Consider the following 21736-nt stretch of genomic DNA (forward strand, 5'->3'; position numbering starts at 1 on the left):
GTCCCAAACCATCGAAAGAAAGCACACTCTTGCTGGGCATGGTGGTGTTTGCCTGAGTATTCAGGAACCTGAGGCAGGGGAATGCATCACTGAATTTGAAGCCAGACTTTATATAATAAGAGAGGGCCCAAGGAAAGAGGGAAGGGAGGGAGAGCTAGCCTAAGCTCACGAGAGTGCCTACATACCCACGTTCACACTGCATTTACACAAGCCAACTAGAAACAAGCTTGTGGATAGATAGTTGGAGAAAAGACTCACTGTGTCTGGGCTGGAAAGCTGGCTCAGTGGTTAAGAGCACTGACTGCTCTTCCAGAGGTCCTGAGTTCAATTCCCACATCTGGCATCTCACAGCTCCAGAGGGGGCTCTGGTGCCCTCTTCTGGCCTCCCTGGGCCAGACACAGACACACACATGCATACAATTAAAAAATAAAATTGTGTTGATTTTTTTCTTTTTAAGACTAAAATGTATTCATTAAAGGAATATCATCAGGCCTTCAAAAGGCACATTCTGCAGCATGGACTAGCTTTAGGGGTGTTAATTATTCTGTAAGAAATAAGCCAAAAGCCAGAGATCGTCTAACCCCCAGTTACTCAAGGATCTTAGAGAATCGCCAGGGGCTGGTAGGAGGCTGGTCAGGACTGGGGCAGGGGGAATTCCTGACTGCCTCAGGAATAATCTCTAAGAAGGTTAAATTTACCACACATTTTAAAGGTGGGAGCGACCTGAAGCTGTACCCTTGGGCTGTGAAGACCCAGGATGCATCTGTTGGCACAGGTGACAATGTGGCAAATTTGGGGAAGGTCTCTGGTCACTCCTGGAGCTTCAGGTCTGGGATCCCAGGAGACTCTGGGTGGAGGGAGGGTCCACCTCCCAACCAGGCAGGCAGGTGGGTAGGGAGGTTTTTCTAGTAGGAAGGGTCACAGGGGTATGCCAGAAACATCCAGAGCTCCTGGAAAGGATGGGGCTCCACTGTGTTACTATTATTTTTCAAGCAGGGCCTCTGGCAGGCTCCATGTTTAGTTTGGTTTGGGTTTCTGCTGTGAACCTTAATACGTGTAGAAGGGCCACCTGGGGCTGAAGCATGCCTTTCTTGACTGGGGGTGATTAGGGAGAGTTTGGGGGCAGCCTCCTTCCACTGTTGAGCCGAGAGGTGGGGGTGGGGCAAAGTGGGTCTCAGACTCATAAACAGATGGAAGTAATTTTCAGTCATGTGAGCAAGGCCTGAACCACAAGGGCCCCTTGTCATTCATTCTCCAGGAAGCGGGGCCCCAAAGCCGCAGGTTCTAGGGCCAGATGTTACAAGGTCTTTGTTTATTTAAAGACTCTAGAGAACACCCCCCCCCCAGACAGTTTCTCAGTGGGGAGCTGGCAGCCTCTGGAGGCCTTGAGGAGAGAGGACTAACCTGGGCTGGAGACGCTCCTCATGGGAGGCACTGGCCCTTAGGACCTAACTGTGTCATTGGGGACGTGTGGGCTCCTGGTGTGTTTACAAACATCGCTCCCCCAGTGCTGGAAGTAGAGGTGCCTGCACCCCGTGGAGACAGAGAAACAGGAAGTGACTGACCAGTAAAGCAGCTGCCTGTGGGGGTGATTCCCACATGTCCTTCCTGAAGCTGGCTTTGCAAGCCATTTCTCCTGTCCGGCTTTGCTCCTGCTGGACATACCAATAAAGCAGAGAGAAAAGCCATGAGGTCGGAAATGGTCAGGGCAGTGTGAGCTGAGGATGTTTGGGACGAGTCAGCTTGAGTTCAGTGTTTTTCCCGGAAGTGGAGAGACAGTTTAACCAAAGCCTGAGAGTCTCGGTGGTACCGACCTATCTTTTTGCTGCTTCTTGGCCCCTGCTCACTTGGGTTGATGCCTCCCAATGCCTTTTCTCTGAGGAAAGAGAAGGCACAAGTATGTTGTTGAGCCTCCTTTGAGGTTAGTGTACATGGGGACAGAGCTGGGAAGCACACGTAAGGGAAGGAAACTCAGGAGCAGCTGGTGACCCCTCTGTGTTGGCTGTGTTTGGGGGGGCTGGGTTGTGGGGTCATAAAATAAGACTGCTAACATATTTCCATAGACAAGGGGTGTCTTTGAGGCTGTTTAACAATGTATAAGCTCTACCTCAACCTCCTAGACGCCTGGGTTTCAGAGCTGCTGGGCTGTCTCAGCATAGCAGTTAGGTATACTGTCTGCATTTTGTTCAACCAGACCCGGGTGAAACCAACCTTGCGCACCCAAGCAGGGTAGGATCACCTAGGGTCTTCATCTGAATCATCCCCCGACCCTGCCTGAGGTCTGATCATATACTCAGCCACAGGAAGCTCTAACTCTGACCTACTGGAGGAAGCTGAAGTTTTCAAGTTTAGCCCCTAGCCTGTCTACAGAGATACAAACCAAATCTGGCCTTTTTTTGCCTGAGGGTCTGTCTGCCATAGCCGGGTTTCCTGCCTATCCTGCCTCGGGACTGTATGGATGGGGTGCCTGGGAGAGAGACTCACACCCAATGAGGACCGGTCATGTTTGGAAGAGGCAGATAGAAATCAGATCACCCCTCCCCTGTGAGCTGCTTGTGGTCTCCTGTCGGACAGGAAGGGCCCTGACTGCTAATTACTGTAAACTCTGAGCAGAGGTGAAGTCCTCAGCACTTGATGCACAGAGCAGAGTTCTTGCTGTCCAGAACCAGGGGAGCCCTGGTTGGCAGAGCTGGCAGAGCTGGTGGCTGAGTGGTGTAGACCAGTTAAATGCTACCATCCAGGGGATTCCCGTTCTGAGATGCTCTGCGGGGAAAGTCGCCGAACTCTGCATCCTGGGTTTCCCATCTGAGGGTGCGCTGGCTGCAGATCCCATTCTTACGCCTCTGTGTCTCCCTCCCCAGATTCAGAGGTGACTCCCAGCTGCGTTGGCGACATGGCTGACAACCCTAGAGATGCTGTGCTTAAGCAGGCACCCGTGTCGCGGAACGAGAAGGCCCCCATGGACTTCGGCTATGTGGGGATCGACTCCATCCTGGAGCAGATGCGCAGGAAGGCTATGAAACAGGGCTTCGAGTTCAACATCATGGTGGTTGGTGAGTGTTACAGGCCCTCAGACCCAACAGCCAAGCAACCCTGACTAGTCCCCACGGTAAAGCGAGGGAACAGCTCTCACCTGAAGGACAACCGGTGAGACATGTCAGATATGGTACATAAGCTGGGATGGGGGACCACACCAGCAGCGACTCCACAGAGACGTTGCTCTCTGCACAAGGAAACACACTGAGCGGGTGTAAGCCTTCTGTGACCAATGACACAAGCCTCCAGGCCTGATGCCACCTCCCTCCTGTGGCCTTGGACAGCTAGATGTCACGCATGGTAGGTGGCTAATCAGCATGACCTAAATGGGCTATGTGCAGCCGGCTTAGAAGTCCCTTGGGCGCCACACATGTGGTCGTCTCAATAACCCTGAAAAGGGGACCTTCTTGGCTGGATGGAACAAGTAAATTCATTCATTCATTCATTTATTCACTCACTCATTCATTTGGAGGTAGGGTTTCACTGTGTGATGAGGCTGGAACTTGGTTTTGTAAACCAAGCTGGCCTTGAACTCACAGAGACCTTGCCTTCCTTTGCCTCCTGAGTGCTGGGATTAAGAGCGCCACTGTATCTGGCCTATCAGCCAATGTTTTTACTCTCTGAACAGGGCTCTGCTTGCTCTTCAGGGTGGTGTCTGGGCAAACGCCTGCCATAGGCTGATTTCCTAAGCAATGGTCAGATAGACTTCTGACTGCAGGGCGTCTGAGGAGCTGTCTCTATGTCTGACCTGCACAGCTCTTCAGACGGCCCACACAGCTCTCTGGGGCTGTCATGCCTCATCTGCAGCTACCTAGACTCCTACCTTGGTGTCCCTCCTGCCTCGGGTGACCTTCCTAGAACCAGGAAAGAGCTCTACCGGGTCAAACCAGACCCTACAGCCCCACACTGGGGTTTAAACTCATCCCTGGATTTCCACTGAGGAAGTGAAGCCCCAGACAGGGCCGTCCAAAGATGTCTTAGTCATAGTGTGATGTAGCCATGAACTTTGTTCTCGGGGATTTTCCAACCGGCCTCCCTTTCTGTCCTCAGGGCAGAGTGGCCTCGGGAAGTCCACCCTAATCAATACCCTCTTCAAGTCCAAAATCAGCAGGAAGTCGGTGCAGCCTACCTCAGAGGAGCGCATCCCGAAGACGATCGAAATCAAGTCCATCACCCACGGTCAGTGCCACGGAGGCTGGGTGAAGGGACCGCCCGCCTTTTCCCAGAGTGTGGGGTCAAGGGAGAGGTGGAGAGGTCACCATGACCTTGTGGGTACATTGAGATTGAGTAAGAGTGGTCCGGATTCCCGTGGGCCCACCAGATGGAGCTCCCGCAAGCAACTGAGCTTTGTACTGAAAGTCACGGCTAGCACCACCCAGAAGAGGTTCCGTGCTCCTTGGCAGGACCTCAACTGTTATTATTGCTTGTGGGACACGCCAGGCTGGGCTAGGCGACCCGAGGATTTGGGGTGACCCGTCTGACTTGGGGTATTATGGTTTGTGCAGATATCGAAGAGAAGGGGGTCCGAATGAAGCTGACAGTGATTGATACTCCTGGCTTCGGGGACCACATCAACAATGAGAACTGGTAGGTTCTTCCTTCATGGGGAAAAGCCCCACTGGTCTTGGGGCTCTGTGGTACCTCTGGAGGCCAGACGCACCCCCAGATAAGATCATTTCAAACCCAAAAGCCATGCATTTGGGGGGAGCCTAACATTCTAGGTCAACTAGGACCCATCTGGGGTGGGGTTCACCCCCCCCCAGGAAAGAGCAGAACAGGAAGTGTGGCAGGAAATCTGAACTGAGGCTGGTTTGTTTTGCAACAGCCCACCATTCCCGTATGAAATCAGAGACTGGGTGTCAAGCCAGTTCTGGGAATAGCCTGTCTTGGGGGCTTGGGAGGGTGGGCTCAGAGCAGACGTGGCCAGGAGGGAGACGTCTGCAGGCTAACCCGGATCTCCATGCAGTTGGCAGCCTATTATGAAGTTCATCAATGAACAGTACGAGAAGTACCTGCAGGAGGAGGTCAACATCAACAGGAAGAAGCGCATTCCTGACACCCGTGTCCACTGCTGCCTCTACTTCATCCCAGCCACCGGCCACTCGTATGTCCCATGCCTGGCCCTTTGTCTTGATGGCGGGAAGCCCCGGTTCCCATACACACAGGATTCCGTCTGCCCGGGCACTGGACACGGGGGCAGGGGCACTTGAGTCAGAGCTGTGGTAGCCGCTGTCTGGGCTCATAGAAGTTCTCTGTGATCTCTGGACTGTGTGGCTCCCTGCCCATCTGTCTTCATTTTTTGTCCACAAGAGCTGAGGACAGGGCAGGCCCTGGAGTGTTCTAGAATCGGGTAGGCCATCTCTGCAGATAGGATGAGACTCTCAGGCTCTGTGTGCATGTACGTGTGAGTATCTGTGCACACTTTCCTCCATTTCCTGTTCTCACCAAAGATGCTTTTGGGGCCTGGGAGGCTTAGGAGTCCCAGGGTAGGTAGACTGTTGATCTTAGGAGCCAGGGTTCTTGGTTCTCTGGGAGGCTCATCTGTCCCCAGGACACAAGTGTTGTTCCTCTCCTCGCTGGCTATCCCGGTCACTTGCCCTGACTCCATGTAGGGTACATGGCTAGGCCCAGGCTCAGAGAACAGCAGGAGCTAGAAGAGTTGAGGACTCACGGGTTTGGTGCCTCCTGGACACACAGCTGCCTGAGTCTGTATACTCCAGGCTGTTCCCGCTCAACATCTCACTGGGATCAGCCAGATATAGGTGTCTGGGCTTGCCAATAATGCCCATCTATAGGGCCCATAAGAGCCCGTTCATGCCATGGCGTGCCATAAGGCCTTATCTGGGGCTGGCTCATTGGGGTTCTGCAGCTGCTCTAAGCACAGCCTTGAGCAAGGCCACAGCTGACAGCAGGAGACGGACTGATATGGCTTCATTGGGAAGAACCAGAGGTGCTTACCCAGTGGTGATACTATGGATGAGAGCTCTCACTGGGCACCTCGCCGGGTTTCTTCCTCCAGCCTCCCAGTCTCAGGGGACAGTAGTGGCTCCTGGCCATCTCTGCTCGACATCTCCCTGTAGCTTCAATTCCCGCAGGATGTCTGGGCCTGACGATCGTGCCTTGAAGATGCCATTCCAATGAGAAAATGATGCCCAGGCTCAGGGGTTCTGCCAGTCTCTGTCCCCTCCCGGAGCCAGGCTGACCTGGGAACAGCCAGCCTGTCCCAGAGCCCAGAGATTCTGGACGCCATCTCCCATGTCTCCTTTTCCCTGACACTGAAAGCCCCAAGGCATGACAATAATGTGAGCCAAGTCACTCTTTGGGTGGACAGTGTCCAGGGCCGGTTGGGCTCTGAGGACCCTATGGATGAGAGCGCTTTACTCCAGCTCCCTGCTCTCAGCTCCATCAGGGGAAGGTTCACCCTGCACCCTTCTAAGGCCCAACCTCACCCCTCTACCGACATGGCCCCCACTGTGACGCCTGAGGTGGGGAACCCCTAAGCTGAGTCTTTTGCACTGTTTTATTTCAGACTCAGACCCCTGGACATTGAATTCATGAAGCGCCTAAGCAAGGTGGTGAACATTGTCCCTGTCATTGCCAAGGCTGACACGCTGACCCTGGAGGAGAGGGTCTACTTCAAACAGCGGGTAGGACTCACGGCCCCTACCCAGCCACTCTCCCTCTAGGACTGCATGGACAAGTTATAGGCTTGACAGGTGCCTGTCCAGTTCCGGGGATATATAATAGAGTCACCTTTGAGCCCTTCACAACATGTGTCCAACTTTGGGGGAGCTCCTGGCCTTTGTGGCTATGGGGGTTCCCCATTTCCAGCAGTCTCAGTGGGGTTCAGAAGGGAGTAGGTCAGGCAAAGGCAAACATCTCAGGGCCAGTGGATGCCTGACAGCCCACCTCAGTGGCTCCTTCCTTCTCTGCCATGATCAAGGTCATGAGTGGGTGACAGGGTTGTTCCTGTAGACATCTGCAGTAGGGTAAGTTCTGGACACTTCTCTGCAAAGCAACTTCAGACTCTCCTGGGAGCTCCAGCCCAGGGCTGTAAGAGAGGCCCCAAATCCAATTCCAGAAGCTGCCAGGGCTTCCTTCCCAGGCTGTGTATTGGGGATTTTCCCAGAATGCATAGGGGAGGGTAGTCAGTGGCGCATCTGCTGGAGAAGAGAACAGGAGGCTCCCCAGTGTATGAGAGCCCGGATCTGCTTGAACAGATAAGAGAGCTGTCCCCTCGGCTGTCCTCTCTCGACAGTCACATGGGCTGTCATTAAGTCATCAAACTGAGGAGAGTTTCAACCCAGGTTCAACTGGGCCACCATGCTCATCCTGAGAAGAAAGAGGGTTCCGCAAGCTTGAGTTGTTTTCCGGGGGGGGGTAGTGATGAGCTGCACAGTAACCAGAGAGTCTCAGGACAATGGCTGCAGGGCCCCTCGGGCCAGGCCAGTGCTTCTTAATGTCTAAGAGGCTTCAGAGCTGGAGATCCTGGGCCGGAGGGTGGAACTCAGGTGTAGAGTGCTCTCCTCCCATAGGGAGGGATCAAGGTTTGACCCTCAGAATCACACGGAACTGGGCATGATACCTCAAGCACCAGCATTAGGAGGTAGAGGCAGGAGAGTCAGGAGTTCGAGGTCATTCTTGTTTACATCGCCAGGTTGGGACTAGCCTGAGCTAGAGACTTTGTCTCCAAAAACAAAATGGGGCTGGAGAGTTGACTCAGGGGTTAAGAGCACTTGCTCTTGCAGAGGACCCAGGTTCAATTCCCAGCATCCACATGGCAGCTCACAACCAGTTCCAAGGGAACTCAGTACGCCGTCTTCTGGCTTCTGTGGGCACTTGGCATGCATGTGGTACATACATGTGCCCATAGAGGTACAGGTGCATACATGCAGGCAAAACGGTTGTATACATAAAATAACAGTAAAGGGAACCTTTGAATAAACTAGACATTCTCAGGATGGGGCCGCTCAGAGCCTGCCTTTGTAGGGGTTCATGGCTGATAACCTGATTCACCCCATATCTCGCAGATCACTGCAGACCTGCTGTCCAACGGCATTGACGTGTATCCCCAGAAGGAGTTTGATGAGGATGCAGAGGACCGGCTGGTGAACGAGAAGTTCCGGGTCAGTGGGTCAACCTGGTGCTGGGAGGTCAGGGGCGGCGGGCAGACAGATGGGAGCCGTGTGTCCACTCTGGGTCTGCTGAAGGCAAGGCCTGCAGATTTCCAGGACACTGGGGTGTTCTACGGTAGCTGGGACTAACTCTTCTGTCCCTCCTCCAGGAAATGATCCCATTTGCTGTGGTGGGCAGCGATCATGAGTATCAAGTCAATGGCAAGAGGATTCTGGGAAGGAAGACCAAGTGGGGCACCATAGAAGGTAGCAGCTCCTGTGTTGCCTTGGGGTGTTGAAGCTGTAGTTGGGCCTGGGCCCTCACCCATTGCACTGCGGGTCCCTGTTTCTTCCCTTCTTGTAAGAAGAAAGAGTAAGGGAGGGAAAGCAGTGAGTGAATGAGTGAATGAACGAATGAATGAACAGCCAGGACTCCATACTGGGAGGTGGTCTGGGGCTCAACATGCAGCCTTACACTAGAGACCCCCGGAGCTGCACTGGAGTCCCAAGAGTTAAGAAGTGTTGTTCTGAGGTGGCCACTGAAGAGGACCTGTCTTTCCTTTCATCCCTTCCTGTTCTCTACTGTGCCCTCCTTTTGGGTCTGCCAGGTGGGGGTGTCATGGAGACTGTCTCTAAATATGCTCTGGGTGTTTTCAGTCCTGTGGCTTCCTGTAGCACTCCCCTCAGTGTCAGATGTTGACCCCAGAGGTGACTCTAGGGGCCTGCTCTGAAGCTATTCTCTCAAAAGCTTGTCCTCAGCTTGGTTCCTCTCAGTCAGTTCCTTCCTGTCTTTGATGTCTTCCTCATCCTCTGCATCTCCACAGATATGCAAGGCAGGGTTTGGAGGAACAAAGTTTGGGGTAAAAGCCCTGCTGGGACTCTAGGAGAGGCATAGAATGCTGATGTCTCTTCTGACCCCTGATGGCCAAGTTGGGTACTGCACACACTCAATGAGAACTTGTCAAGAAATTAGCCAGGTTAGATTACTGTTCCCAGATGAGAATTCAGGCAGCCTCTGGGATCCAGGCTCTCCCTGGTGGTCGTTCCCACATCCAGCATCCTTCTTACGAAGACCCTGCGAACTTACCAGACCATAAGTTCCTATCAGTAAATTCATTACTGACCAAGTCACATCCAACTGTGCCTACACCTACCTCTTGGTACACACCATCCTAAGTGCCCGCTCCATCCTCGGAAGGTATCTAGAGTACTACCCGGAAGACAGTAAGCTACTTTGCTCCTCGAAAGCTTCAGAGTCAGATTATATCATTGGCCCATTTGGTCTTTTGTGCCCTTGAGGTCCGAGCTGTGCTGTTGTCCCGTTTCAATTTCTCTTTACAATTATTTATTAACTTATTTATTTTATTGGGGGAAGAGGGAATGCACATGCCAAAACACGCATGTGGTAGTAAGAAGACAGCTGGCAAGAGTTGGCTCTCCTTCTACCCTGTGGTCATTGGATTTGGCAGCAAATGCCCTCACCTACTGAGTCAGGGCGGTAGGACCCTGTTGATCACAGTGTATCAGCAGTCAGAAAGCAGATCATGCTGGGGCTCACCTCACTTTCTTTCTTACTCAGCTGGGGAAACTCCGCCCACTGGGTGATGCTGTCCCCATTCATGGTGGGTCTTCCCTCAGCTAAACCTCTCAGGATGCACCCTCATAAACACTAGAGGTGTGTCTCCCTGGTGACTCCGAGAAACAGGTCCATAGCTGTCAATCATCCTGCCCATTGGGCGGGGTTTCTGGAAGCTGTTGGCTTCACTGGGTAGGAGAGGGGCTCTCTCGCCACAGGACACTGAGTTTCCCACTTTCTCTTATTCTTAGTTGAGAATACCACTCACTGTGAATTTGCCTACCTGCGGGATCTCCTTATCAGGTGAGTAGCCAGCGCTTAGCTCTAAAGGCCCCTGGGGAGGACCAGCTTTGGGGGTGGGCGTGGCAGGTGGGCGGGCGGAGGCCCCACCCCGGCTGCCTGTTGTCAGCCCTGTCCTTGGGAACAAAGCTGAAAAGAAGCTAACGAAAACCCAGGGACAGATGACTAAATGACGATTCTTTCTAACCTTATGAGGTCACCAGGATGAGAAGGGCTCGATTCTGGTCCCCTGTGGGCTAAACCTCCTGTTTCAGATATGGCTACTGTGCACACAGCACAGCCTCCAAGTGTCTCAGACAAAACAAACAAATGAAAAGAAAAACTTCTAAAATAAGACATTTACCTTGTGTTGTTTTATATATATATTATATTATAGAGATATATAAATAATATATATATAATATTAATATTCTCTGTCCTTGTGCAGGCCCCTGACTAGCCAGTATGGACAGTAGAGAAAGAATGGGTTAGAATGTGAGGCCAGAGAGGATCTGGAGTCACCAGAGAGCAAGTAAATTCTGCCTAGTTCTAAGTGTATAAAAAAGCCTGCAGGCTGGCTCTAAGGGCCAGGAGGGACAGGTGATTGTCACCCCAGGCAGGCTAAGTGGTCACCCCCATGTTGGCCGTGCCCCCTGCAGGACGCACATGCAGAACATCAAAGATATCACCAGCAACATCCACTTCGAAGCCTACCGTGTGAAACGCCTCAACGAGGGCAACAGCGCCATGGCCAACGGGATCGAGAAGGAGCAGGAAGCCCAGGAGATGTAGATGCGCCCCGCCCCTGGACCCCACCCCCAGATCTGTTCATCATCCCTGGCCCACCCACCTACCCTGTCTTATTTTATATAATTATCTCCATTCGTCACCTGCCTACATCTCTTTCCCCACTTTGCCAGGTAACAAGAGAGGGCTTACCTCCCAAGTGTGCTCTTATTGGCTGCAGCAGCCGGGTGGGCGGGGCTACAGCTTGGGCTCGCCTCTGCGCTCTACTTCTTCCTCCAGAGTTGTGAAGGCTAGACCACCCGGCTCAGCCCCTGAGGGGTTAGAAGAGCTATGAGTCTGCGCCCACTCTGAGTTTTTAGTTCAAGCCTGTGAGGGCCAGATCCTAGGGGGTGCGGAGAAGCCCATTAGGCCGCAAGACCCTCTGGCTACAGCCTCAAGCAGGTTAGAGGCTGTACCAGAGGAAGGCGGAGCTGGCCAGGTAGTCCCGGTTCCCCACCTGCACCCCCCCAGGAGGTATTGCTCACAGCACCCTCAGCTGCCTGCCCCTCAAGGGAACTAGAGGCGTCACCGCCCAAGTTGCCAATCACTAAGACAAAGTGAAGACCGTGCACCTTGAACTTGTCCCAGAGCAGAAAGTGCCTTGATCCACAAGAGCCAGTCACCTCTTCCCAGACGTCCCTTCGGATAAAAAGCGGGGACGTGCTGGAGAGGGGGAAGTGTCGTTTCTCCCTCGCCCTTCCGTTCTCCCCTGTGCTGTAGATACCGCTACTTCACTGGGCTTTAATTATGAAAGACGCACCCCGGTCCCCGCTCCCAATATTAGGAAGGTCAAAGCAAGAAGATGTGTCGAAGCCACGAGGGAGGAAGCCATGGAAGGAAGGCATAAGGGCGCATGGGGAGCTCTCCTGCCCAGGTGCCTCGTATCTGTCTGGTCCCGTTTGGCCCAAAATGCTCTGGTTACATTGGCGCTCCGTTGCCTCACCCTGCATCGCCCCACGCACCCCAGGCTCAAACCTTGATGATTCAGTGACTGTACTGGGTGGGAACCAGAAAGCTGACCATTTTGTTGTCTACATGAGCCAAGACCCCTGTGCCCCAGAACCCATAAAAAATACCCCGGTAGAGGGAGAGGTGAGGGAGATAGAGACGGATAGGCAGACTCCCTCATCTTCTCTCGGAGGGAACCATTAGGGACCATCCATCCACAGCTGACCAAAGCCATGTCCTTCCTTCCTTCCTACCTGCCATGCTGGTTTGTCCCCGGGCCGAAGGAATTTGGTGAGGTTAGTTAGGTCGGACCTGCTTGGGGAAGGTGCCTCTACAGACCCGGGGCTAGCTTTCTGCAGCCTAGAAGTGCAGTGGGAGAGTTGGGGTGCAGACAGATGAGAGGCTCCCTGCATTGGGCGTCTACTCCCCCACCCAACCATGGAAGGCCCCTTGTCACGCCCTACGGCCGAACAGTTCGCTTGCCAGCTTGCCAAGTTCTTTTGCCAAAACCAGGACTTTGAAGGAAATCTCCAGCACGCTGAAGTCAGGGCACCCAGCCTTTTCCAGCCTCAGTGTCCCTGGGGGTTTAGCAGCATCCGGTGTCATCAGAATGACTTTGTGCCTCTGTAACCAGGTATTGAAACTGTTCGTCTCACCAGGCCGTTCCACGTGGCCCTTTGCTGGGGGCTTCCTGGTGGGGGGGGGGCGGGAAAAGTCTCTTTTTGTATAAATAACAAAGTGTTGAAATGTATTTCCTGAAATAAATGTTTCAAATACAAACTGGCTCTTACTCAGGGCCTGGTTGGTCCATTAACAGGTGGGCGGAGGCTCCCGTGGGAAGGAAGTCAAAGGTCTATGTGAGATCCGGAGTACAAACTTCGGGAATCAGCAGTTCGGTGGTGAAAAGTCTGCTGCTCTTCAAAGTCTCCAGTTTAGTTTAGCAGCAGCCACTGCTCCCGGGACATCTGTCACCCTCTTCTGGTCTCTGATGGTACCTGCACACATGTGGCAGACACACAAACACATACATACAAATGTGAACTGTATTATGTCAGGCCCTGATAACTGGTCACTTACAATAATGTTATTCCAAGAGGAATTCAACTGTGTGTGGTCCCCAGTTTTGTGCACAGGGACCCTCTGTGTGCTTGAATGTCCCACAGCTCCTGTGACGCAACTGCAATCCAGGTACTCTGAAACAATAATAGTCTACACTGTCATCATTCTGGAAGCCCAGGACCTAGTGCTGGCATAACCCTGTCCACAGTGCCCTGCTTCTGGGGACTACATTATTCCAGCCTTCACAAGGGACACTCTTAGACACAGGAGGCATTTCAGCCTAAGACAATCTCATCTTGACTTTAATTACATCTGTAAAGATCCTGTGTTCAAATAAGGTTTTATTCTAAGCCTCTGTGCAGGTGGGAATCTGGGGCAATGCGGTTCACCTCCCCACGCCCCATTCCTGCTTCTCAGGAGTTCCAGAGCTGCAGGGGCAGATGCATGTGAGAACAACCAGAGGCTCACTTACATCCACCAAGCTGAGTGGTGTAAGGAAGGACCCTGCCTCTCTGGCCTGCCCACACTCTTCTGAAGGCCACCTGAAGACAAGTGGGCTTTGTCAGCCAATGAGTTGTACTCGGTGGCCTCGTGGAGTCAAGCATCAAGTTGTGGGTTTGGCTGTTAATGGCACTGAGGTGGGAGGGGAGCTCTGGTCCATGGAGGCAGCTTGTTTGAGCCCACCCCACCCCCCCATTTCTAAGTCCCTGGGCAAGCTCTCCCCTCCAGCCCCAGATGCCTAGGCACTTGTCAACTCATTAACCTGACTGGCCACCAGCCAACCCCACCTGCGCCTCCAAGCCGGTGATGGAGAAACACCGCCTCCCCTCAAACAAGCAGACACACTGTAGGACCAGAGTGGCAAGGCATTCTCATCCACCCAGGGGCACGAGCTTTCTTGTGCCCCCCCTTCCAGCTAGTAATGGGGGACTCCTCACCTTCCACCAACAAAGTAAGCCCCAGGGATCTTGTTTCCACTCTCTACAGCGCCAGGGTTACTGCACGCATGGCTGTGCAAAAAGAAAAGATTCAGGGTGCTGGGGCTCCCTGTTCAGGTACTCGGGTTCATGTAGAGTGGGCTCTTGTCCCGCCTGGTGTCCAGCCCTGAATGTGAGCTTTCCCTGGAACTCTTGGAGCTGGAATAAGAGGGGGTAGGGGAAGCTGAACAGAAGGACAAGATGGCTTCATGGTGTGGAACCCCATGACTTCCTTCCCTCCTGTCCAGGCCCCAGCGTCACACGTAGCCAGCACAAGTGGTTCCTGGGACAGTAGCGGTTCACCCTGACTGTCACCAAGGCAGGAAGGCCCTGCTCCTGCTGGCTTAGGTTTCTATGAGATTTGGGGTGTTCCACAGAGTCTGCAAATGCTAGGTGTCCCTTCCCCCACCCCGAGCCTCGGGATTTAAAGCCAAGAAACAGATAGAAAGCCCCTGGGAATCACTGGAGGGAGGTCTGCTGGGAGAGGGCCCTGTTGGATTTTTGTTTGTGAGCTATGTGCGCGCGTGTGTGCGTGTGCGTGTGCGTGCATCTGTGTGCATGTGTTATTTTGTTTTCTTACTTGAGATGAGGGCTCTCATTGGCTTGGCGCTTCCAAGCAAATAGTCTGGCCCCGCCAGCCAGTGAGCCCCGTGGGTCTGGCCAGTTGGGTTGCTGAGGCTGTGAGCACGCCTCCACGCCTGGTCTCACCTGCTTCAGAGGATCCAAACCCAGCTCCCCGTGACTGAGCCATCTCTTCACTCAAAAAAAAAAAAAAAAAAAAAAAATATTTAATGCATGTAGATGTTTTGCCTACATGTATATATGTAAGCCAGGTGTGTGCCTGGTGCCTGAGGAAGAGGGGGTGGGATCCCCTAAGACTGGAGTTACAGACTGTCCTGTGGGTGCTAAGGATGGAATGGGACCCATGTCCTCTGGAATAGCAGCCAGTGCTGCTAACCACTGAGCCATCTCTCCAGCTCTCTGCTCATTTTAAAACACCACTTTCTAGCTACAATTCTCGCCTTATTCAATATGGAAAATGACAAAAAACCAAAACCAAAAAACTTACACAAAAGGGGAATATCCGCATTCACACCCAATGATGCTACCCAGCCCTCATAACTGGGGCACAGCCTCAGACTCTAGGGAGGACGGTGGTGATCCCAACATTTGAGGAACTGAGGTGGGAATATCAGGAGTTTGAGGCCACCATGGGCTACACGGTCTGACTGCGCAACGATCCCCAACCCTGACCCGAGGCCCTGTGTCTTCTGTCCAGAAGAATCCTTCAGCCAGTGGCTTTCCCCTCTGTTCCTCTCTCCTCTGGCCTCTTGGAATGGGGGGGGGGGGATTTTGTCCCCATCCTCACTTTATTCCCCTGCCCCCTCCTCCCACCCCCGCACTGTCCCATAAGCCCACTGGGGACCAGTGTAGGATTGAGGTGCATTTCCTGAGTTCGAGTGGAAATACTTTCCAGATGCTCTCCTGCCCGGAGGACAGACAGGAAGGGTCTGTGTAGCAGCTAAGTGCCCATGGGAGGGATGCTGTCTGGCACCACCCCAATTCAGGGTGGCTGTCACTCAACATCCGTTGCTAGGAGCCCTGGGAGAGTCCTGGTCTAGGGTTGTTTGGCTTTGTTGGCCCGTCAGTCGGGGCTGCAGAACCTATGCTACCTCCGCACCAGGTTTCCTGCTGCCAAGGGCCACCGCCCCGAAGTAAGACCTAAAAACTGTTGTAAATCAGGCGCGCTTACGTCATCACCCACTGCCGCGAGGTGCAGAGAATTTCCACCGTGGGGGAGGGGCGCCCCATCTGGTCTCTCGATCTCCTGGTCTTTCTGTCAGTCTCTCTCAAGTTACCGCCCCAAGAAGGCCTTTGGCTCTTCCCTTTTCCCGGTAAACGTCTTGCATTAGGTCTGTTGAGTGATGTGATCTCTTAGCGGTGCACCCTGGCCCAGGAAGAGCCAATGTACCTTTTCTCCGCCTCATCCTAACAGTAAGACCAGAAGTAGCAGCACAGACTGTGTGATCCCTACACTCTGCAAATGGAGGTTGGAGGCCAGACAACCTGACACCAGCCTGGCTACATAGTGAACCAGTACAAGTGAGACCCTGTCAGGAAAGACTGAAGACCCAGGTCCCTGACAACTCACACGGTGCCTGTCTGCTATAAAACATTTGAACAGTAGGCATGGGGACAGCAAATAGTGACCGTGACTTCCATTTAAAATATAAAAATAATGTATGGCAGATACCAGATAACAAAGTTAAATCAGGATCAGATTAAACAATCTAAACAGTCCCAGAATACCTAAAGAAATAGAATCAGTCATCAAAAGCTTCCAAAAAAAAAAAAAAAAAAAAAAAAGCCCAGGACCAGATGGGTTTAGTGGAGAATTTTATCAGACTTTTATAGAAGACCTAATACCTATCTATACTCTCCAAATTATTCCACAAAATAGAAACAGAAGAAACACTATCCAACTCGTTCTTCGAAGCCACAATTAGGCTCATACCTAAACCCCACAAAAACACTACAAAGAAAGAGAACTTCAGACCAATTTCCCTCATGAACATCGATGCAAAAATACTCAATAAAATTCTTGCAAACCGAATCCAAGAACACATCGAAATAATCATCCACCACGATCAAGTAGGCTTTATTCCAGGGATGCAGGGATGGTTCAATATATGAAAATCCATCAACATAATCCACCATATAAACAAACTCAAAGAAAAAAAAAAAACCACATGATCATCTCACTAGATGCTGAGAAAGCATTTGACAAAATTCAACACCCCTTCATGATAAAAGTCTTAGAAAGATCAGGAATCCAAGGCCCATAACTAAACATAGTAAAAGTAATAAACAGCAAACCAGTAGCCAACATCAAACTAAATGGAGAGAAACTTGAAGCAATCCCATTAAAATCAGGGACTAGACAAGGCTGCCCACTTTCCCCTTACCTATTCAATATAGTACTGGAAGTCCTGGCCAGAGCAATAAGACAACAAAAAGAGGTCAAAGGGATACACACTGGAAAGGAAGAAGTCAAAATATCACTATTTGCAGATGATATGATAGTATACTTGAGTGACCCTAAAAATTCTACTGGAGAACTTTTACAGCTGATAAACAACTTCAGCAAAGTGGCTGGATATAAAATTAACTCAAACAAATTAACTGCCTTCCTCTACTCAAAGGATAAATAGGCTGAGAAAGAAATTAGGGAAATGACAATCTTTACAATACTCACAAATAATATAAAATACCTTGGTGTGACTCTAACCAAGCAAGTGAAAGACCTGTACAACAAGAACTTCAAGTCAATGAAGAAGAAAATTGAAGAAGATCTCAGAAGATGGAAAGATCTCCCGTGCTCATGGATTGGAAGGATCAACATTGTAAAAATGGCCATCTTGCTCAAATCAGTCTACAGATTCAATGCAATCCCCATCAAAATTCCAACCCAATTCTTCATAGAGTTGGAAAGAGCAACTTGCAAATTCATCTGGAATAACAAAAAACCTAGAATAATTAAAACACTTCTGGGGGAATTAACATCCCTGATCTCAAGCTATATTACAAAGAAATTGCGGTTAAAAACTGCATGGTTTTGGTAAAGAGATGGGCAGGTAGATGGAACAGAATTGAAGACCCAGAAATGCACCCACATCTTTGATCTTTGACAAAGGATCTAAAAACATTCAATGAAAAAAAGAACAGCCTCTTCAACAAATGGTGTTGGTTCAATGGGGGCAGTCAGCATGCAGAAGAATGCAAATTGATCCTTTCCTATCTCCTTGTACAAAGCTCAAGTCCAAGTGGATCAAAGATCTCCACATAAAACCAGGCACACTGAAAATATTAGAAGAGAAAGGGGGGAAGAACTTAGAACACATAGGCACAGGGGAAAATTTCCTCAACAATACATATAATAATATCATAAGCCATTTTTTTACCAATGACTTATGCTCTAAGATCAAGAATCGACAAATGGTACCTCATGAAATTGCAAAGCTTCTGTAAGTCTAAGGACACTATCAAGAAGTGTCCTACATCTGATAGAGGGCTAGTATTCAATATAACGAACTCAAGAAGCTAGATTCTAGAGAATCAAATAATCCCATTAAAAAGGGGTACAGAGCTAAACAAAGAATATTCAGCTGAGAAGCACCTAAGGACATGCTCAAGTCATTGGGGAAATACAAATCAAAACAACCCTGAGAGTCCACCTCACACCAGTTAGAATGGCTAAGATAAAAAATTCAAGTGATGCTGGCAAGGATGAGGAGAAAGAGGAACACTTCTCCATTTTTTGGTGGGGCTGTAAGCTGGTACAGCCACTCTGGAAATCAGTCTGGCAGTTCCTCAGAACACTGAACATAGTTCTACCTGCAAACCCAGCTATTCTACTCCTGGACATATACCCCAAAGATGCTCTGACATATAACAAGGGCACATGCTCCACCATGTTTATAGCAGCCTTATTTATAATAGCCAGAAGCTGGAAAGAACCCAGATGTCCTTCAACAGATGAATGGATGAAGAAATTGTGGTACATTTACACAATGGAGTACTACTCAAGCTATTAAAAACAATGACTTCATGAAATTCGTAAGCAAATGGATGGAACTAGAGATTATCATCCTTAATGAGGTAACCCAGTCACAAAAGAACACACATGGTATGCACTCACTGATAAGTGGATGCTAGCCTCAGAAAGCTCTGAATACCCAAGAAACAATTCACAGACATTATGAAGCTCAAAAAGAAGGAAGGCCAAAATGGGGATACCTCAGTCCTTCTTAGAAGGGAGAACAAAGCACTCATGGGAGGAAATACAAGGTCCAATAGAGGAACAGGGATTGAAGAAAAGATCATTCTGATGTTGCCTCACCTGGGGATCCACCAAATATGCAGCCACCAAATCCAAGCACTATAGCTGATGCCAAGAAGTACTTACTGGCAGGAATCAGACATAGATGCCCCCTCAGGGACTATGTTAGAGTCATATACATACAGCTGAGCATGCTTGCAGCTAACTATCAGACTGAACTTGGGGACCCCAATGAGGGTTCTAAAGAAAGGACTGAAGGAGCTGAAAGGGGTTGCAACCTCATGGAAAGAACAACATTATCAACCAACCAAACCCTCCAAAACTCCCATGGAGTAAAACACCAACTTTTTTGCATACATTGAGAAACCTATTGATCCAGTTTTATATGTAGCTGAAGATAGCAGTGTCTGGCATCAATGTGAGACGAGGCTTTTGTTCCAGGGAAGGCATGTTTTCCCAATGTGGGGGAATGACAGGCAATGGGGTGGAGAGGGTGGTTAGGAGGGAGTGCACCTGTGTGAAGGTAAATGGAGTGGGAGGGGGATGGGAGCAGGGCGGGGGTAAAAGGATAACATCTCAAATGTAAGTACAGAGTATCTAATAAAAATGAGAAAAAAAAACAAAAAATAATATATGATATATAATAAAATATTTAATAAAATAGAAAATTTAAATGTGTGCATGTATGTGTATGCATGCCTTCCTGCATGTAGGGTGTGTGCATGTGTGTGGACATGCATGTAGGGTCAGTGTGGGCATACATGTATGTGTGTATGTTGCATGTATGCATATGAGTGTATGAGTAAGTGTACTCACGGTGCATATGGAGAGAAGATGAAGCAGGAGATGGGACATTTTTTCCACTTATGCCTTGTGACAGGTCTCTCACTGCACCAGAAGCTTGCCATTTTGATTAGGCTAGCTGGTTAGTGAACTGTCAGGATCCAGAAGTCCAAACAAGGAGTCTCTCTAGAGCAGGAGACAGGGAGGTTCCTTCATCTGAGGCGTCCCTCTTTCCTCCTGCCTGTTAAGGTTTGAATGTGAGATGTCCCTCATAGGTTCATGTGTTGGAACGTTTGTTCTCCAGCAGGTGGCGCTGTCCTGGGAGGTTATGGAGCCTTTTGGATGTGGAGAGGGTGAGGCTTAAAGGTTACATACAGGCTGGCCACACACAACATCTCCAGTGTACTTCCTGCTCCCTTCCTGTGGCTTAAGGTGAGAGCCATCAGCTTCTGCTGTGGCCACCATGTCCTCTGCTCACCTCCCTGCTGTGCCGGACTCCTACCTTCTAGCAAGGAAACCCAAATAAATGCCTCTGTAAGTTACCTTGGTCATGATGCTTTATTACAACAGTAGAAAAAGTAGCTAAGACATAGCCAAGCCACAAGCCTGTGGCAGGACAGATTTTGCACTAAGCCTAGGGCCACCTGGACCTTGTGCCGACTCACACCAGGTTCCAGTCTTTCCTTGTCACAATGTCACCCTTTCATCTGCCCTGGCAGTTAGGCCTTCTTTTAGCATCTCTGGAGCCTGAGCATGTGTGTTCTGACCCAGGCCTTTCCCTTACACACTGGAGAGGCACAACAGTACTGTTCTGCTCTGCAGGATCAGATGGACCCAGGTCACATCTGAAACACAGTTTCCTAGGCCACAGGGACATCACCGCCATTGCTAACAGGATCTTTCTGCATCCACGGCGGCTCCTGAGCACCTGGGATGACACTGGGCCTCAAACGAGTTGTAACCCTGAGCACTCTGCGGGAAAACCATCTTCCTTTCCTTTCATAGAAGGTGCTTATAAATAACCAGAAGAAAATGGGCCATGAATAATTAAGGCTGCCCAGAGTAAATGGTTCTTGATCTGTCTGCTTGAATTAAAAAAGCCATCACTTGAGGGGCCTGGGTGCCCGAGAGCTTCTGTAAGATGTCTTTACCCATAATGCCACTGCTTGCTCTTCCCCCTTTCTCTTCCTCCCTCTCCTTCTCCTTCTTCCTGTCTCTCTTGGGCTTCAGGGACATCAGCATTGGGCTCTTCAGCCAGCCCTGCCACCAGAACACCACCATGGCCTCTTGTCTATCCCTGGTTAATACCTACATCCAAGCTCCACCCCAGGAGGAAACAGCAGCCCCTAAAGAGAAATGGCTTTACCTCCGTAGAAGGGTCCTTCTGTGGGAGACTGAGTCCTGGCTGGGATGCTCAGGAGTCTCAGATGCACAGTCACATGCCCAGCCAATGTGGGCATGGCTCAGAACTAGGGTTTTCGTCCAATGTAATATATCTCTGTAATGGACTTGGGGACAGGCCTGTCACGTGACCTGTCATATGACCTGTCACATGACCTTTGCCTCTCTTTACAGAGCTGTGGTGCCCGGTGGCTAAAATCTGTAGGACTTCTTTTTCTTGGGATGGTGGCTGCCAGGGGCTGCTGGGAAGAATGGGTATGGGAATTAGGATCTGTCTATCTGTCTGTCTATTTTGCAGTAATGAGGAGGGAATCTGGGCTCTTTACAGCATATGGTAGGCTCCCCCCGAGCCACACCCCAGCCCCTCTCTTTGGCTATTCAGATGTTTCTATCTCTGTTGAAATTCCCATCTGTTCACATGAAGATTTTTTCTATCCCTACTCTTCCCCCAATAGATCTTCTCACATATGTTTATTTACCTCAGTGAGCTAAGACCTTGTCTGTTGTGATTTGAATGTACACGCCCCACAAACTCCTGTGCTTGAATGCTTAGTTCCCACCTAGAACACCATTCTGGGAGTCTGTGGAACTTTTAGGAGGCAGAGCTGCCTGAAAACACGAACCACAGCTCTTATTCTGATCTGAGCTTCACATAACAGCTGCTCTCCCACCCTGGCCACCCGGAAGCCATGCTCAGCCAGCCATATCTTCCCCATCACGATGGACTTACTTATTTATGTATTTATTTGTTTGTTTGTTTGTTTGTCTATATTATGTAGCCCTGGCTGTCCTGGAACTCTCTCTGTAGACTAGGCTGTCCTCGAACTCACAGACACGTTCTTGCCTCTCCCTCCTGAGTACTGGGATTCAGGTTGTGTGCCCCACTGCTGTGAAGGGCTTCTTATACTGAGTCAAAAGAAGTGTTTCCTCCTTTAA

The 21736-nt window shown here is 50.5% G+C and overlaps 1 protein-coding gene across 1 annotated transcript in view; it reads left to right on the forward strand.

Moving 5' to 3' along the window:
• Positions 1–12422, forward strand: part of SEPTIN9 (septin 9) — a 90859-nt gene extending 78437 nt beyond the window's left edge. Inside the window, exons 3-11 of the mRNA XM_080922873.1 lie at positions 2863–3054; positions 4088–4216; positions 4543–4624; positions 5004–5141; positions 6567–6684; positions 8068–8163; positions 8322–8418; positions 9979–10030; positions 10666–12422. Of these exons, the coding sequence (XP_080778999.1) occupies positions 2863–3054; positions 4088–4216; positions 4543–4624; positions 5004–5141; positions 6567–6684; positions 8068–8163; positions 8322–8418; positions 9979–10030; positions 10666–10798 (1037 nt within the window). The 3' untranslated portion in view covers positions 10799–12422. The remainder of the gene's footprint in view (positions 1–2862; positions 3055–4087; positions 4217–4542; positions 4625–5003; positions 5142–6566; positions 6685–8067; positions 8164–8321; positions 8419–9978; positions 10031–10665) is intronic.
• Positions 12423–21736: the final 9314 nt, after the last annotated feature.

This window comes from Micromys minutus (assembly GCF_963924665.1).
Source record: "Micromys minutus genome assembly, chromosome: 10".
NCBI classification, from domain to species: domain Eukaryota; kingdom Metazoa; phylum Chordata; class Mammalia; order Rodentia; family Muridae; genus Micromys; species Micromys minutus.